The 16,654-nt window shown below is 40.3% G+C and overlaps 1 protein-coding gene across 8 annotated transcripts in view; it reads right to left on the reverse strand.

Moving 5' to 3' along the window:
* The window catches only part of SLC4A4 (solute carrier family 4 member 4), a 460,760-nt gene that overhangs the window by 149,982 nt on the left and 294,124 nt on the right, over positions 1-16,654 (reverse strand). For all 8 annotated transcript variants that reach the window (XM_070079470.1, XM_070079472.1, XM_070079471.1 and 5 more), the window contains 1 exon segment: positions 10,735-10,811. In XM_070079470.1, coding sequence (XP_069935571.1) covers positions 10,735-10,811 — 77 coding nt within the window.

Here is a 16,654-nt window from a genome sequence, read left to right on the forward strand (position 1 = left end):
TCTTCATCCATCTCCTCTGCAGAGCTTCCTGCTGAGAAGCAACCAGGGGAGCAGCAGAAGCTGCAACCAGACCCCGACAGGAAAAGAAGGGGCCACTGCTCCTTTTACCCGCACTCCTCTAAGACAACACTCCTTGGAAGCTCCTAATGAAGTACTTCCACATAAAGCATGCAACTCTTTACTGTGCAGCTTGGACGTTAGTGCACCTGCAATTCTCGCGGGAGTAGCTGGAGGGAAAGGAGACGAGTCCAGCTTCAAACGTGTGGAATAACATTTCAAAGAGAACACTGGTCCAACACTCCTCACAGTGCTGCTTTCTGTTCCAAACGCTGACCATCAAGAAGGGTTCTTGAAACGAGGCCATTTTTGATTGCCAGAGAAGTTCCCACAAAACCTGAAGAGCTCTCTCAGAGCAGTGGACAGCAACACTGTTAGCCCAAGTGGTAAGAAACATACAGGTAGGTGGCCGAGCTTCCGGCCACCTCACTTTTCACCTCCTCCTGTCGGGAGACGCGTGATCAGAGCATCAGAACCCACCTAGTTTTCTCTCTGCATGATCTGCTTCTGAAGAAAGCCCCAAAGGGAGCTGGCACGCAGAAGCCAGCAACTGAGGATCTCTGCACACGAACTGAGTTGCTAAGCTTTTAGTGAGTGAATCCTGAAGGAGAAACTCAAATCTGACTGGCACACAGTATCTTAGCAGTGGAGGGAGATTTATTAAAGTCTCTAAAAAAAATCTAGGACACAATTGGAAGTTAATTGGATTGGCAATACATGGTGACCCAGCAACTGCACTTAGAAAAATGTCTCCTCCAGATACACGCAGGAAGAAATGCAGAAACATTACAGTAAGGACACTTCTTCAAGGCTTATTTGTAATTGCAAAGAACTGAAAATAACTCAAATGTCTATTCAAAGAAACCATCTCAATTAAACATGATACCTGTGTATTATACAACCTATAAGAAGAAAAACGTAGGTGTTCACAGTATCATTAGGTAGAACAAGAAAAAAATCAAGTTATGGAACAATAAATTCCATTTTATTATATATATATAAATATAAAAATATTTATGCCTTGAAAAAGTCCGGGAAGTTCACATCAAACTGATAACTGTCACTATTTGAAAGGGTTAAGATTTAAACATTTATACTTTCTATTTTACTGTTTTCTTTATTTATATTTCACGGCAATGTGCATGCTTTTGAAATGGAAAACAATATTTTTTCCTTTATTTTATATCTGTGTGTTTGTGTGTGTGTGTGTATTTTAAGATTTATTTATTTATTTGAAAGGCAGAGTTACAGAGAGAGACAGAAAGAGAGGTCTTCTATCCATCCTCTGGCTCACTCCCCAAATGGCCACAATGGCCAGAGCTGGGCCAGTCCAAAGCCAGGAGCTAGGAGCTTCCTCCAGTCTCCTGCATGGGTGCAGGGACCCAAGCACTTGGGCCATCTTCCTCTGCTTTTCCAGGCCATCAGCAGAGAGCTGGATAAGAAATGGAGCAGCCGGGACATAAACTGGCACCCATATGGGATACCCGAGCCGCAGGCAGCGGCTTAACCCACTACACCACAGCACTGACCCCAACAATAAATTTTCTAAAAATATTACACATGTGTGACTAGAACTGGTAAGGAATGGTTCCACGAATATTTTTATAAGTACTATAAAGTTCTTTAACCATGAACGTAGCTTTATGTTCACCATAAAGTCTCTCCATTTGTAACAATTTGCCACTTTCATGAGAAAACAAATGTGTTTTATGAGGTCTTGGTCAGACACAGATCATGGAACAGGAGACTATACCTGCATCAGAGATGATTTAGCCTCATATCTGTGCTATTGCCACGGGGCAGAAAGACACATAATGAAAAGACAAAGAAGGACATCAAAAAGAAACCTGTCAGTTTATTTAAGATATGTAATACCTACGATCCCTTTTGTTATATCAAACACAGGGATGAGGTGCTCCCAGAGTTCAGTTCTGTCACAGGTACAGGTAAGAATGCAGCACAGGAGCAGGTGTTAGGGTGCAGCAGGTCAAGGCAATGCTTGGGCCATCTACATCCCGTGTACATCCCATATCAAAGTACCTGGTTCAAGTCTCAGATACTGTTTCTGAGGCAGCGTCCTGCTAATGCACCTGGGAGGGAGAAGATGATGGCTTAAGTACTTGAGTCCCTGCCACCACAGAGGAGACCCTGATGGAGTTCCTGGCTCCTGCCTTTTACCTAGCCCAGACCCAGCTATTGCAGGCGTTAGCGTTTGCTCTCTCTCTCTCTCTCTGTTTACACCATCCCTCTCCCCTCTGTCACTTTGCCTTTAATAGTAATGAAGAAGGAAGAGGAAGAGGAGGAGGAGAAGACAACAGCACAGGACTGTTGGCTCAGATGCTTGTTTCAGCAAGGCCCCAAGCAAAGGTGTCAGGAGTCACAGACATGAGCAGGTGGCATGGCATACATGGCATACAGCCAACAGTAAATCAGCCAGGGACTGCAGGTATGGATACCATCACTCAAAAACTCAATCCCTCTACTTTTGGTGGCCTATGCCCAATTCTAGTACATTAAAGTAGTTTAAATTAACTAATCAATTATTAATTTCATACAGCTAACAGTACATGGAAAGAAGTTTAACAAGGGAATTTTTCTTACAGTACTCACAAGGCACACAAGGACTTCCGTGAGAGTAATGAAGTTATGTTGTTTACAACTGACACATTGAGAATGGGCCCCCGTTTAGTGCAGTAGGAGTTCACACAATGCCTAACACAGGAGCAACACCAGAAGATCCCAAACACTGCCAAGTCTCTGCATCCCATCATCCAGCATCTTCAGTGGCTTTTTAAAATGTAAACCAGAACATACAACTCAGGGAAACTGAACACACGGCCACCTCCCTGCACGATGGATAAAATCAAAAGGCCCTCCTGATTATTTCCCACACCTCGGTTCCCACAGAGCAACTGCACCCTTGGCTCCAGCACTCTAGGGGTGCTTTTCCTGATTCTGGAATAAACTACACTCCTTCCTGCCTCAAGGCCTCTGATCTTACTGTCTGCTCAGCCTGGAAACCTCTCCCCCCAGATCTCCTCCCTGAAAGCTAACTCTCCAATGGAAAACAGTATTCCATATTACCCTTCTTTACAATTTCAAAACAGCACTTATCATTGAGTTTTGTTATTGTATTCAGGGATAGGCATTTGGAGATGAGGTTCTTATATCCCATAACAGTGTCTAGGTCCAAGTCCTAACTCTGTCCCCAATTCCCACTTCTTGCTAATGCACACTCTGGGAGGCAGTATGTGATAGTTCAAGTAAGTAACTGGGTTCCTCATACCCAGGTAGAAGACCTGCATGGAGTTCCTGGTTCCCGGTTTCGGCCTGGCCCAGACCAGCCATTGCAGGGAACCAGCAGATGGGAGATCAGCTTGGTCTGTCTCCTTGCCTCTCAGAAAAGCAAAATAATGTTTTTTAAATGCTTAATTAGTGTATTCATTGGCTTGTTTGTACTGTTTACAATCTGTTCCCCGAAGCAAAGAAGCTGCGTATGTCAAAAGATGCACTCACCCTGGGAACCTATCACTAAGAACACTTTCTAGCACAGAATACAGTGTCTGAATGAGTGAATGAGTTCCAATCATAGCAGCATACAGTTATGTACGCGTGATTTAGAAGTTCTGATTTACTATAGTGCCACACTGACACAAAACGATATCTCCAAACTTCACACAAGGCCCCTCTTTTTCCCATGTGAAGACACAGAGCAGAGCTGAGTGTACTTCACACGGGTTTTCATCGGGTGCTGGTTTTTGATACAGACAAGGAGCTTTCAAGAAGTACAGCCTTAATATAAAAGGAAAATTCAACTTTCCCAATTTTAAGACACACAGACTCTTAAAGTCAGTGTTGATGTCAATGTTTCTCAAACACTGCTAACAACTAGCCATTGTTAGAGCTGCAAGAAAATGAGTGAGCTTCGGGTGTAGAAAAGAAGGTACATGAAGCCAAATTTCCTGTAGAGAGTAAAAAGGCGTTGACAAACTTGGGTTTCGTTAATCACACAAGCACAAGCTGGCTGCCTTCTAAAAGGGCCGGAAAATAATCATTCCATGGCTAGGCAAGTTCCCACAAGGGGAGATGAAGGAAAAGGGAGCCTCAGCCCCGGGAGTGCTCGCTGCAGTGACTGAGGATGTGTGGGGACAGCATCCACCTCCTCACAGCATGCCTTTGTCATCTGATGTTCACAGATGTGATTCCATTGGGAGCTCTTCTGACAGCGAAACTCTCCCTGGGCCCTGAACAGATGCTGAAGATAAATAAGCATGCTAAGCCGGAGAACATGAGCCCTTCCTGGCCACTATATCTTCCCTGAGGGGTGAAGTAGACCACCCATACTCTCTGTGAACTGCCATGGTTTTGAGTGGAACCATGGAAAAGACAAGGAGTATTTTGGTACTCTTCCATTACTGTGAGTATGAAGTAGCTATTATGCTAAGGGAAGTATTATGTGAGCTCTGGCATGGAAATATACCTTCTAGGCCATGCAAATGACATGTCAGCTGAACTGGGTTGGCTCGCTCCTATGTCACAGATGTGCAAGAAGAGCATAGAGGTCACTCCATCCCAGAACATGTCCCTCTAGATCTCATTTTAAGGCAGTCACAGCTTAGCTAGTTCAAATCTATACATACATTCTCCTACTTGCTGACAAAATATTTAAATTTACGTTTCTTTCGACAAAAAAACAAGACTTCAAAAATAGTAGTCAACGCAGTGATGCATACTTAAAGATAATAGGCACAGAATCAACCCTTGGGACATTCGGATCTGGCTAAAAGGTCCATGAGAGTCTCAGAGGCATGGAAAGCCATGACACGGTGGCAAAAAACAATCTAAATGAAAGATCCTGGTGGACAAGACCCCAGCAAAAGGAACAGGCCATCAAGGAGAAAGGCGCCTTTCTCTGAAGGGAAGAAGGAACCTCCACTGTGATACGGCCTTGACTAGACAAGTTCAGAGTCGGTGAACTCAAGGGGCTTCCATAGCCTAGACAGCTCATAGCAAGAGTCTCGGGTGATTGCTGACGTCATAAATAGGAGTGCCAATTGTTAAATCAACAACGGGAGTCACTGGGTACATGCTCCCCACGTAGGATCTCTGTCCTTAATGTGTTTTACTATGAAACTTAAAAACAACACTACTAGTCAAACAATACCCTATACCTTGTGCGGTTGTGTGAGTGCAGCCTGCTGAAATCCTTGCTTTAGTATATACTAAGTTGATCTTCAGTATATGAAGTTAATTGAAAAGGAAACTCGATGAAGGGCAGGATGGGAGAGGGAGTGGGAGAGGGGAGGACCACGGGAGGGAGGGAGGTTGGGGGGGGAGCCACAACAATACAAAAGTTGCACTTTGTAAACTCACATTTATTAAATAAAAAAATAACTATATAACAAACAAAAAAAAAGAAAAAAAAACTTAATACTTTACCCTTTTAGTATTTTTATGTTCTACTTAAAACGATTGGTTGAACTCTGTAATTAATACACAATTACTCTTAGGTGTTTAATTAATGCTATAACTAGTACTCAAATAGTATTTTACACTTTGTGTGTCTGTGTGGGTGTAAACTGTGGAAATCTTTACTTAATATATGCTAAATTGATCTTCTGTATATAAAGATAATTGAAAATTAATCTTGATGTGAATGGAAGGGGAGAGGGAGTGGGAGAGGGGAGTTCTGTGGGTGGGAGGGAAGTTATGGGGGGGGGGGGGAGCTATTGTAATCCATAAGCTGTACTTTGGAAATTTATGTTCATTAAATAAAATTTTTAAAAAAAGATAATAGGCAGAGGGGTTGGCGCCATGGCTCACTAGGCTAATCCTCTGCCTGCGGCCCCGGCACCCCAGGTTCTAGTCCCGGTTGGGGCACCGGATTCTGTCCCGGTTGCCCCTCTTCCAGGCCAGCTCTCTGCTATGGCCCAGGAGTGCAGTGGAGGATGGCCCAAGTGCTTGGGCCCTGCACCCCATGGGAGACCAGGAGAAGCACCTGGCTCCTGGCTTCGGATCAGCGCAGTGCGCCGGATGCAGTGCGCCAGCCGTGGCGGCCATTGGAGGGTGAGCCAACGGCAAAAGGAAGACCTTTCGCTCTGTCTCTCTCTCTCACTGTCCACTCTGCCTGTCAAAAAAGAAAAAAAAAAAGAGATACCTGCACTCTCATGTTTATAGTAGCTCAGTTCACAACGGCAAAGATATGGAATCAGCTTAGATTTCCATCAGCTGATGACTGGACAAAGAAAATGTGGTATATAAACCTGATGGAATACTACACAGCCACAAAAAAGAATGATATCGAGACATTTGCAACAAAATGTATGGAAACGGAGACCATTATGCTAAGTGAAATAAGCCTGACCTAGAAAGACAAATGTCACATGTTTTCTCTCATTTGTAGAAGTTAATAGAGAGAATATAAAAATTATATGGGTGTCATATCATTGGCTATTTATTTATAAATAGTTTCAATTAATCACACTATATAAATGACAATATACCTTTCTTCCCCCCAATTTATGATCACAAACTCCTTGCACTGTGATTTAATATCTCACATTTCAAGAAAAATAGTCAATATGTATATCATATCTACACTGGAAATGAATGTGACCATATGTTTTTTAAAAGTAAAAGAAAGATGAGCTTTTCTTAACCTCCCAGCTGATTCCATACTCACATGAAAGCTGGAACCAAAGTCCCTGCTTCTGATGAGTCCCCAACTCACATGCATGCAAATTTTAAAAGAAGAGGAATTAAAGCAGATCAGAAAATAAGACAACCTAAGTTAACCAAAGGAGATAATTGGATAATGCTGAAAAAAAACACTCCATAGAAACAAAACAGATTATTTAAGTGGATTTATAACCAAATGAGCTCCAGATGTACCTTTTAATCTAATTCTCCACAGGTGTTTTTCTGCTTAATAAATTAACATCCAAGTTGGAATATTGCTGAAGCACTGAATCACCTGAATTTTGGCTATGAGCTTTTCTGCTGTTAACTATTTTGAGCTATTTCTCAATCAGGCAGCCACTACTGAAACCCTAAGTGCATGGGCTTGGCAGAGCCAGAAAGAAAAAGTGCAGTCCACAGATTTCTCTTCTGTTTTCCCAAAACAGAATCTTATAAAAAAAAATGTCCTCGAATTTTGCCACTATGTAGCTGTCAGAAAGAGCCATTCTGCTCCTCTTCATAACTCTGAACAGTAAACTCATTTCTCGTGCTACTGGGAAGTTATACAGCTCCAGGAAGTGTAGAGACACCATCACAACTGTCCAAACTGTATCCAGGCAGAATAATCAGTCAATCAGAAATGCCAGTCTTGGTCGGATGGAAGTTTTCTGAGCCAACTTGGACAAGTACACAGGACAAGTTTGACTTTACTGCCAAGATCACTTCCAGGACATTGGCTAATTAATTATAAAAGCTTTTTGAAAACAAATTTGAGACTGGCAATCTTTTTTTCCTATCCAAACAGAAAAAAAAGTTTAAAAAAATAAAAAGTTTGAGTCTATTGTGCTAAAACAGGTCAAAAAAATAAAAACCTAGATTTACCATAGCTTCATTTTATGTACAAGTTCTTTTTTTTCTCCCCTCTCTCACCCTAAAATGATCCAGGAGTTTTTGTATTTGAAGCAATCAAAACAGTTGCTATAGAAATTAGAAACATCAGTTTGAATTCCTACTCTACCTATTTAGTTACAAAGCTTTCTTCAAACTCTTTGGTAGGAAGTGGAAAATGGGGTTTCTTCCACTTCTGCAGAGGAAGAACTTAGTGTATTAACCATGGCTACTGTAATAGGTACAATTAAGAGGCACAGCTCCTTTAATGGTGACATATTTGTCAACCTTTATTTACTGCCTTTGAAAGCCAAAGGAACATAACCCTGGAATTAAATATTCCCGACTTCATCTGAACATGAAACTTGGATGACTACAAAATTCTAGTGATGGGCATTTGAAGGATCTAATTTTAAGGATTCCAATCACACATGCTTGATGGAAAATTCAACATCCCAAAATCCTAATGCACCAACATATGTTTTCTGCTCTTGGGGTCAAAATTGCATGCAATACACATTTTAAGTCATCAAACTTCCGCATATTCCCAGATGTAAAGTGATTTAAGAAAGTTAAGACATTTCTTTCACCCAGCATTTACCAGATGCTTATCAACAAATTCCTGGACAGAGGAGAGCTCTCCCTAATAAAAGAAGCCTTCCTTGGGGCCGGCGCTGTGGCACAGCAGGTTAAAGCCCTAGCCTGAAGCACTGGCATCCCATATGGGTGCTGGTTCTAGTCCCAGCTGCTCATCTTCTGATCCAGCTCTCTGCTATGGCCTGGGACAGCAGTAGAAGATGGCCCAAGTCTTTGGGGCCCTGCACCCATGTGAGAGACCCAGAAGAAGCTCCTAGCTCCTGGCTTTGGATCGGCACAGCTCCAGCCGTTGCGACCATCTGGGGAGTGAACCAGTGGATGGAAGACCTTTCTCTCTGTCTCTGTCTCTGTCTCTGTCTCTCTCTGTAACTCTGTCTTTCAAATAAATAAAATAAATCTTGGGGAAAAAGAAAGAAGGTTTCCTCAAAAAGTCTGTCAATCAGGGATGGGTACTGGGGAAGCCACCACTCTAGACACCTGAACCCCATATCAGAGTGACTGAGTTGAAATCCCACCTCCACTTCCAGTCCAGCTTCCTGCTCATGCACTCCCTGGGAAACATCAGATGATGACTGAAGCAGTTGGGTCCCTGCCAACCATGTGGCCACCCCAGTGGAGTTAAGTACAGTTATGGGCTCCTGGCTTCTATCTGGTCAAGCCCTGGCTATTACAAGCATCTGGGGCATGAACCAGAAGTTCGGAGGTCTCTGTCTGTGTGTCTCTCTGTTCTGTCTTACAAGTAAATAACTTCAAAAAATATGTCAATCAGATATTCCTAACAATAGTCAGCATCTCTTATCCAACATCAAGACTCCTGGCAAACCACATGAGTAATCAGTATTGCTCAGTAAGTACTGAATGGAGCCAAAATGTGCAAGGAAGCTTTGAGGAAAATTCCAGTGGCCCAGGCTCTCCCGTTTCCACTATCAATATGCATCTTCCAACATATGCATTAGTTAAATGATCTTCTCCTGGATAGTTCCGAGCAGTAGGTAGATGGGAGGGAGGAGAATAACACACATTGGCACTTGAAGGAAGGGCCACTCATGTAGTCCAGGATTAATCTCAGTGTAAAAGGGAAGGGAAGTCATTAGTTGTGATCAAACCAATGAGTCTCACTTTTGGGGAACACAATAAATTAATGAAGATAAGAAGGATAACATTGGATTTCAGAGGATCTTAAAAGTCATATAGGGATTTCTGAAGCCAGCTTGATAAGACGCCATTATAAACTTTTAATCCAGAGTAGAAAATGAGAGCATTAAAAGGAAAAGCATATTTAACTGAAAGAAAAAAAAAGGATAAGAATATTGTTCCAAAATCTTTTCTATCTATTTGGATCTGAGATGATAAGGGTCCTGAGGGTGGTACTGTTGAGAAAGAGAAAGAAGAAATAATTCAAGAGCCACTTCACAGGAAACAATGTCATTTCACCTTTCCTGTACTTTTTAGAACTCACCAAAGTCTATAAAATCCAGTCACTACAAGAAAAGCTACCAGTTAAAGAGCAGCAGTTAAATTACAAAGTATGAAAAGAGAAATCTTCAAAGTAGAGAGAAATCTACTTAAGAGGTAGGGAGAAAGAATAAGGTCATATAAATGATATATATACAATCAGCATGCTAACCATGATGCCAACCAGAATCATACTCTTCTATGACATCAAAGGACAAAAAGTAAGTTGTAAGAGCAAGAATCAGACACTTGGTTTTCTGAGGTTTTGCATTACTGTTTCTATTTTACAGAAAAATGGTGTCCATACCACACTGCTGGTCAGTTTTGAAATAAGCGTAGTGGCCAGATTTTCCTGCTTCATAGTCCTAGCTCTTTCCAACATACTACAATCCTGGGGAAATAAGCTAGGATTTCTGTCATTTTAAATATCTGTGACCTTATTTTTTGAAACTGTGAGAGGTTGTTTTCATTTGGGAAGCTTCCTTTTATAAGTGTCATTATACCATATTCTTGAAATATAATCTCCTTCCACGGATATTCAACCAAGAAGATGTCCTAGTTTGCTCTATATTCTTTTTAAAACAGAGAAAAAAGAAATTCAAAATGTGGTTGCTCTTCATTTCAAACAGGCTACTATGTTATAAGAGAAAAATATAGGCAAGTGAGATAATTATTACTTTTGCTTTATGAATGCCCCATAGTTAACAACTGCAAGCATTTCTTGGCCCTACTGTAGTTTACTAAAACATTATCTTCATAAATTATCTCATTTAACCTCCACAATAAACCTGAGGTCATTGCTATTTTAAAGCTGAGACAATTGGAGCTCCAAGATTTAAGTTGTCCCAGTGATTGTGCATCTGTATGGGCTGAAGTCAAGACCTAAATTCTCCTCTAAGTCCAGATCCATGCATATTTTGCTCCCCACCCTTGGCGAAAGTGCCAACGCTCCTCTGTACATCAAGTTAAGTGAGACAAACATCATTTCTGAGCCTTCCCCAGCATGTTTTGGATACATGTTCAATCTTAGATTTCAAAAGGCAAGAACTCTTTGCTTACCTGGTCCTTTTCTGGTTTATCAGAAATGTCATTCAGACTGGAGGAAGTCAGATTCCTATGGGTCATGGCTGGGCTACCTGGGAAAACACAAATGCATGATAATTAAAAACGCACTCTCCAAAAGACAAAGACTTTGACCGTATATTTCCCAAACCCTGATAGATAACGATGGAGCATGGTGAAGAGGCTTGTGACCACATCAGCCAGAGTCCAGGTTAGAATAGAAACATGATTATATGGAAAGTATGTAAAAATCCCAAAGGCTGCATTTAAGTCTTATTGCCTGGTTCCATTTCAAGATACATTAAGTTTTAAAAGACACTTATAAAACAATAAGCATAAAAATAAATGCACACGTGTTTTGGTTCACTTTTTGCCACTATCATCAATGCCAAAAGCCACCTGCCTTGCATGCTCTGGCTAGCATGTTAATCGAGATTATTTCTCCTTAGTTGTTATTTGATCCAGAATCCCCATTCTTTGCCTCCAAGTCATGTTTCACAGGCTTCCCTACTTCTCTGCATTTCCATTTACCAGACTCACATAAGCATATCCCATTTCCCTCTTTAACAGGCCAAATCTCCTCAAGTTAAAGGGTAAATTAATTGCATCAGGAATATCCCATGGGAACTAATCTCCCTGGCAACACAGAAGCTGCTGGTAAAATCCATTGGCCTTCCATGCAATGATTTCAAGCACTGTTATGCAGGAATAGAGAAGAGGGACATCTAGAAGAGCTGTGTTCATTTTCAAGTGGATTCTTTGAAATCAACAGAATACTCAACTTTCTTTCTGCAGTTGGACCTGGAATTTCAAGGCTTACTAAGCAAAAGAGTAACTTTTTAAAGCCAGGGTGTTTGACCCAACCCCTGAGGGGTGCTGAGTAATGCATTCATCATTAATCCTCAATGATCTGACTCAGGCTGGTCTTCGTGGCTAGAGGACAAGGGTTGAAAAGGAGCACTGGTGTCTGAACACAGCTTCATTTTTGTTTCCAAAGCATTCTTTAGGTTTCTGACTTTAATTCCTTTAGATAGAAACTTCAACACATATTTTTTACAAAAGATTAAAATCTATCCCTAACAAGTTAATGTCTATATAACAGCAGCTATTCAAGTAATACAATGGCCTTTAACTACTAGATCAGATATAACTACTAAATCAGTTTTCTTGAGCTAGCAAGACAGGGTATTTTCCACTCTGCTGCATTTCATTGAGTAAGCATGGCCTAGATCTCTTAAATCCTTTACCTGGTAGGTTGTTTTATTCTAGGAAAATCTGAGCCCAGAGCATTATTTAAGGGAAACTAACATCTGAAAAATTGCTTTATGAGCAGAATATAAAGAACCTCTTTGAAAGTCCCAATTTCTTCCTTAAATTGCACATTAGATTTCTAGTGTTCACTCAATACAAAAGTACCAGATATAAACATGATTGCCCCCAAATAATGCTTACATTGAAAGTAAGAGAAAATAATGAGTAGGTACAATTTTTTTACTTTACATTAAAAATAAAACCAGTTATTTTTGAGTAACTGGGTGGAATGGGTAAAGAAATTTAAAATCTAAAATCCTAAACCACTGAAGCCTAGGAATCTCATCATGACTGTAAGTTCTTATATACAAATACTTAAGACTGGCTCCTAATTATCAAAACAATTGTATGTACTTCTTAGTACTAAAATAATCTGAAAGCAGTTTTTCATTAAGTAATTTAAATGTCCTTGGCAATAGCATTCAAAACTCTTCATAAATACTGAAAAGACAGAATAGTAATTGGGCTCAAAACCTAACTGCTACAAAAACTTGAAGAGGTAGAAGCCAAATGAATAAGAATGTTAGTATAATGGTGATCTTGATAGGTGGGACAAATTTTCCAGAAATGTCATATACTATCTCACCATTTTCCTTCTTTCTAAAAGAGAGTTAAGAGCATGGCAATCTATATGTAGGGGAAGGCAAGAGTCCAAGGAAGATGCAGGAATCAGAAGGGTAGACAGGGCTGATGTAAGGAAATAATTCTATTGCCCCTCCCACTTTTATCTGGTTCTCATCAAAAAAAGTAATTAATATTAACAGCTGATGCTGAACTTTCTAATACACTGTAAGATCCCTGAAGTCAACAGTTCCAGGTAACTACACAGGATAATGAGTATTCTTCAATCTTTTCCCACCTCTCTCCCTAGCAAAAGTCCCACCTCCATTCCCCAACATCTTAAACTAGGACAAGTGCTTTTCAACGCTTTCAACAAGTAGTTCCCAAAGTATAATCCCCAGAACAGCAGCATTTGCATCACCTGGGTACTTGTTAGAAACTCAAATTTATAAGACTTATCCCAGACCAACTCTACCAAAGCTTGGATGTGGGGGTCAGGAATGTAGGTTTTAACAAACCATCCAAGTTACCCATAAGTATGGCAAACATTTAAGTAAACCAGTTATTGTAGGCTGTGTTCCAGTCAGATTCTGAGTTGGACAGAGCATGTGTAAGTTGGAATAGCCAAAGGGGTAATTCTGCCCTCCTCCGAGCTACAGCTCTAAAAACGAGCAAATCATGAAGTTAGCGTCCTTACCACATACACAGACAAAAAGAATCATCGTGGCTCTTACTCTGCATTCTCACCTACACAACCACATAAATAAACACCTAGATTTTGGAAACTCACTGTGTAATAAGCCTTTTCCAGAAACATATTAACTAAATCAAAGAAGACAGAACAAGAGCCAAACAAGATTACAAACTGGATTATATGTGGGAATCAGAAATCTATGTGTGTGATTTTAGCAAACCTGGGAAGCTATTATACAACAAGCCGCTAACAATGCCTATTATGAATATTTTGCCCCAAATAGGCATTAAGACACATTGTCAGAGTAAACCAGTGTTTCTTAGTTAGAGTTCTAACTTATGATATAATAGTGAGATGACTACCAGAAAATGTGCCTTGTACCAAGAAGGTGAAATATAAAGATGCCCTACAGTATGTTACTTCCTGGGGAAGTGGTAGTTTCTGCTATTAGTAGTCCCTTCCCATCTAAAGTCTAGGGCATAAACATGTCTTATGATAGCTTATAGTCCAAAAAAATAAAAAATAAAGTCTTATTTGAAAGAAACAGAGAGAGAGGAAGAAAGAAACGAACCAGTCTCAAATGCATAAACATAGTATATCACTGTTTTCTGGCCAAAAAAAAAAAAAAAACCTGTGGAGAACCATATTTTCAAGCAGTTTCACACAATCAAAAATGATTTCATTTTCAAAGTACCCACTTGGCAAGTACAAACTGTTTCTGTAAAAATTAATTAAATTCTGTACTAAATTTGAAAATCATCTTTATTCTTTAGCACACATGTGGCAATTCACAAAGAAAGTCTTTTGCAATTATATCTACTAGATACCATGAAAAGAAGAGAGGAGAAAACGCAGCACAGGAAGAGGATGATATGCAAATGTGTACTTATTAGAGAAAAATGTAAACATGTATGTAACAGAATGCACGTAAACTTCCTTCTAAGCTCATGCCTCCATAATGAGCCAACAGAGAACTTGGGGATAAGCTAAAACAATGATCACATGATCTATAAAATAAACTGCATTTTTATTCTCAGGAATAAATACGGAACGTTGTAGCATTAAAAGCAAAGATAACTTACATATCACAGACATAAATAAATCGGGTGTTAGAGAAAATTCAGCAGTATGGGTTAATGGTTTCAGTACTGGAGACTGCAAAGCTAACATTGCAATTTCAGAATAATGCATGTTAATCTGTTCTGTACCCTGACAGACTTAGTGATGGTCTCCTCCAGTCCATGTCAACACAGCAAACCTACCAGAACATGTCTACATACAAGATGAAGGCCAACCCTAATCTTTTTTATTAGGAACTTCAACTTGCATTACCTTATTTAATCCTCATGTCAACACTGTGAAATTAACATTATTGTTGTTACCATTTTATGGATAAGAAATGAACTTCAGTTAAGTTCATGGTCACACAGCAAGTGACAAAACCAAAATTTAAATCTGGATCTTGGTTTAAGTTTTTTGTTGTTGTTGTTGTTGTTGTTGTATGTATTCATTTGAAACACAGAGAGAGAGAGAGAGAGAGAGAGAGAGATTGATCTTTCATCTGCTAGTTCATTTTCCAAATACCTACAACATCCAGGGCTAGGCCAGGCCAAAGCCAAGAGCCAGGAGCCAAGAACTTCATCTGGATCTACCAGATAGGTGGCAGGGACACTAGGATTTGGCCATCATCTGTTGCTTCCCAGTATGCATTAGCAGGAAGTTGGATTCAAAGTAAAGTAGCCAAGACCTGAACTGGTTGTCCAAAATGGGATGCTAGGGTCACAAGATGTGGCTTAACCTACATGTCACAATGCTGCCTCCACCAAGATCTCTTAATATTAACTGCAATGCCTCTGAGAAGAAAACTGGTCTCTCTATGTTCAAAACACATAAACTACATCATGTCTAGTGATGAGAAAATTAGCAGCCAACCACAAGAAATCTATTTCCAAGCCAACTACCCGCAGTGTAACATTTTTAAGAATGTTTAAGGCAGATATGGTCATGGTTTCCAACTTAGTTGTTCTCAAAGATAGAGTTTGTATTTCTTTGCTTTTTTATTTTCATAAAGAAGAGAAAAAATACTGAATGTTGTCTATTTGCCACTGTTATTAAGTAGCAGCCCCAAACCACAGCTCTGCAAGAACGGATGCTATAAGCAGCAGCAATATCATTATTAATGAATAGCGCTACTTGCTTCTGAACATCCCAACTCATAGTCACAGCCAAGTGCCTATAAAATTTCACAATGTACATACACAGCTAAGTCTCCATTATTTCCATATTGGTTTTCCACATTTTGAGTTAGTTATTCCAACTGCAAGGTATTCTCATTTCAACCACTAAAGACAGGAATTTAATGAGACAAAGATAATAAATAACCTGGCTTAGTAAGTTTGAGGATGTCTGGAAGGAATGGCTGAAAAAAAAGCTTGAATTTTGTCACATCAGATTCCTAAGTGTCCATGGCAACATGTTATCAACAGCTAATTCTGCCCAAAATAATCATATTCAATTCATTAAGATCCCCAATCCATTTCCCTTCCCCACCCCAACAAAATACAGAAACATTTAAAAGTGCAAACACTAGACTAAGAGAAGATATAAATATCATGTCACAAGCAGTCTTTTGAAAGAATTCCATAAGTAAAGAAGAATTGGCTTGAGCATTTTTGTCTGTTTTATTTTTAATTGTTTTATTTTGCTCAGAGGACTTTCAATGTTTGATCATGATGTAACATTAATGTAAACCTCAGGAGCCCACAGCCAACCCTTTGGTTTTTCTTGTTCAGAGCCACAGCCTCAGAGCTTGGCATTAGTGGTACTTAATAAATATTTGTGAATGAATAATAGCGATTGGGTATCATTTACTCCATTTGGAGTTGCCACTATAAACACTACTGTGTGAAGTCCATTTCCTATGGGGGAAGATGCTGTGTGCACATTCAAGGGCACTCAGACTTGGAAAGCCTTAGTGTAAATAAGGAAGAATTCTGTAGCTGGCCCAGGACTAACAGTACCAACAGACTCTGCCAAACTGGCCAAAAGCTTTTAGGCAGTAGTGGGAACAGAAGAATCAATAAAGGGAGGGAAGAGCCATCCCCTGCAAAAAAGAATTAGGAGGTGAGGATGGAGGAGAAACGGGGCAGGATGTCAGGACCTCAGCTCCAGGAAAGGAGAGTTTTGGGGAAAAGGAGAGGACTGAAATAATTCAAGAGTGTGACTGGCTTGGAAAATACAGCGCTGGGGCCAGTGCTGCGGGTAGTGCGCTAAGCCTCTGCCTGCAGTGCCAGCATCCCAGATGGGTGCCGGTCCAAGTCCCCGCTGCTCCACTTCCCATCCAGCTCTCTG

Source organism: Oryctolagus cuniculus, chromosome 8 (assembly GCF_964237555.1).
Source record: "Oryctolagus cuniculus chromosome 8, mOryCun1.1, whole genome shotgun sequence".
Taxonomy (NCBI): domain Eukaryota; kingdom Metazoa; phylum Chordata; class Mammalia; order Lagomorpha; family Leporidae; genus Oryctolagus; species Oryctolagus cuniculus.